The sequence below is a fragment of the Mandrillus leucophaeus genome, unplaced genomic scaffold, assembly GCF_000951045.1.
Source record: "Mandrillus leucophaeus isolate KB7577 unplaced genomic scaffold, Mleu.le_1.0 Scaffold108, whole genome shotgun sequence".
Taxonomy (NCBI): domain Eukaryota; kingdom Metazoa; phylum Chordata; class Mammalia; order Primates; family Cercopithecidae; genus Mandrillus; species Mandrillus leucophaeus.
The window spans coordinates 4058585-4061208 of record NW_012098987.1 but is presented as its reverse complement, the minus strand read 5'-3'; the positions used below and the strand labels follow the sequence as shown (position 1 = coordinate 4061208).

At 38.0% G+C, this 2624-nt stretch overlaps 1 protein-coding gene across 1 annotated transcript in view; it reads left to right on the top strand.

The window, feature by feature from the left end:
* The window catches only part of RAB27A (RAB27A, member RAS oncogene family), a 107041-nt gene that overhangs the window by 69209 nt on the left and 35208 nt on the right, over positions 1-2624 (top strand). Inside the window, exon 5 of the mRNA XM_011986697.1 lies at positions 854-979. Within this exon, the coding sequence (XP_011842087.1) occupies positions 854-979 (126 nt within the window). The remainder of the gene's footprint in view (positions 1-853; positions 980-2624) is intronic.

The following is a 2624-nucleotide window of genomic DNA, read 5'->3' as shown; positions in this document are numbered from 1 at the left end:
CTCCCGAGTAGCTGGGATTACAGGTGTGCACCACCACACCCAGCTAATTTTGTATTTTTAGTAGAGACGGGGTTTCTCCACGTTGGTCAGGCTGGTCTCGAACTCCTGACTTCAGGGATCCGCCCGCCTTGGCCTCCCAAAGTGCTGGGATTATAGGCGTGAGCCATGGCCCCTGGCCAAGAACTGTTTTAAATAAAAACATTGATGAAAAGTATTTGAGAAAAACCTAATATTGCTGATTAGATGACAAATTCATACCAATATTTTCTTCCCTAGAGCCTGCCTGTCAGTTACAGATTTTACGTATAGGCAAAGACAGAGGAAACTGACTGGTGGTGGGGTGGGATTGGGGGTGGGGAGAGAGAGAGAGAAGACGGAGAAGAAAGGAGGATAAAGCCTTGGAAGGCAGAGTACCAAGACAGAATAGGGTCTGAGTCAAGACATTCTTACCTTCAAGTCAAACAAAGGGCAATCAGAGATAAGAGATCTCTGCATATTCTGAAATTAAAAGATCATGGAACACATTGTAATGTTAAGTCAAGCTTTCACAGAAGGAAAACATACACTATTGCATTTGGCCAAATTAACTCATAATTGTACAATAAATTCTTGGCTGAGACTAAGATCACAAGCTGGCTCTTGTCATCCCTGTCCAGCAGGCTGGGTTTTCAAATCACATGGTCTGTTAACACTTAAACTGATAAAAGTGATAACTATCCTCTACACTTTTGAAATATCACCATGTAGCTTGTCATTGGTAAACTTTTGTAAGAGGCTGAAGGCATTGCTTGTAGCTTTATATTTCAGGAGTGGGGCGATGGTTTAACTTACCATTCTGCTTTTATGTTCCTAGGTTTCGTAGCTTAACAACAGCATTCTTCAGAGATGCTATGGGTTTTCTTCTACTTTTTGATCTGACAAACGAGCAAAGTTTCCTCAATGTCAGAAACTGGATAAGTAAGTGTTATTGTTCCCCAGTGTCCTGCTACACACTCCTCTCTTATTTATAGAATGCCCTCTTAAGCTGTACTTCTGTGATACATTGTTTTGGAGGAGATCTTAGTGCAAATACTATTTTAAGGAGCAAGGTTTTTAGTTTAGGGACAAAGATAATTGAAATACGCTGCTTCTCCCTGGTACTGATAACTTTGATTTGTTGAGTACTTCCTGTGCTCCAGGTACAAGGCAACACTTTATGTGTGCTCTCCTTTTCAGTCTATCCCACAGAACAGACTCTTTTTCCCATTTTATAGATGAGGAAGTAGAAGCCTAGAGAAGTTAAATCTCTAAGTATCTGCTTGTCTATTGTATGCTATCAATTCTTCTCTCATCTCTGGGCATTACATGTATATTACATAGATGCAAATAGCTTTTGAAGACTTAATGGTTCATACCCCTGGCTTCATGTCTTTTCTGTGCTTAGAGTCCCCTTCTAGGTTTTAGGGTTAGAGCATCTTTCAGGAGGATTCTGCCATGGAAAACTCTACAACTGCATTGGTAAAAGTGGTCCCCAGTGCAATGTATGTCAACCTTTATTTTGGAGAGATTTTAACCTCCTAAATGGTTCGTAGCCATTTAGAATTCTGCCACTTGACTGCATAACAGCTTTCAAATGTATGTTTTCCTTATTTGGTCATATTAGTGTAACCCTAGAGAAGCTATTAGAGAAGCCTGTAATACTAAATTTTTAATGTCTAAATCTATAAAACACCAATTTAAAAAGACCTGATACTTAAAAATTACTTACTGTTTTGGGATTTTGAAAGGGTAATTGGCTGTAGTTTTGATAGTAGAAAACCTTATTTTAAAAATGAGTTTAAAAATAATTTAGTGCACTGTGGTTTTCACATACTTTGTGTCTGATCCTCACAATCACCCTGGGCAAAGATTCAGGTCAGTGTTGCGTCCTTATTTCAGGAGAAGGACATTGAGCCTTAAAAAGTAATAGACTTATCCAAAGATATGAAGCTTTGGCTGTCAGTTTAATGGACTTTTATGACCGTTCTCAAGTCAGTTGGCCACTAAGAGTTGAAGAGCTATTAATTACTTTAAATATGAGTTCCCCAAATATAATAATGCTTACTGGGACTTCACTTTGCTAGATGCCTGGCTGAGTTGCATACCTCATTATTTCCCTTGTAGCTGAATGACAGTGGCTACTTATGGTCCCTTACTCTCAGTCCATGCTCGTCATCCCTCCTTTGCATCATCAGAACAAGTTGTGGGGCTTTTAAAAATCAACCATTTTGCAAGGATCACTGGAGAGTGCTCATAGAATCTTAGCATTGAAAAATAGCCCACCTGTTTTTCACAGGTAGACACTAAAACTCTGAGACATTAGATAAATATTGCCTATCCTGGCTAACTAGTTGGATAAAGAACAAAATTATGTGAAAATATGTATACACATTGATGCATTTTGTTTTCCTTAGTAAAAGAATCCTTATTGCTCAATTAGATAAAGAACACTTATATGTATTGAGGATTTTATGTCTTTAATGGAAAGTATTCTGCACCCCCTACCATTTAAACAAAAAGGTATAATGTTCAGTGTCAGAAGTGGTAATATCAAATCTTAATTAGGAATAAACATTTGTTAATTATCTGTACTTTTAATTTTTCTT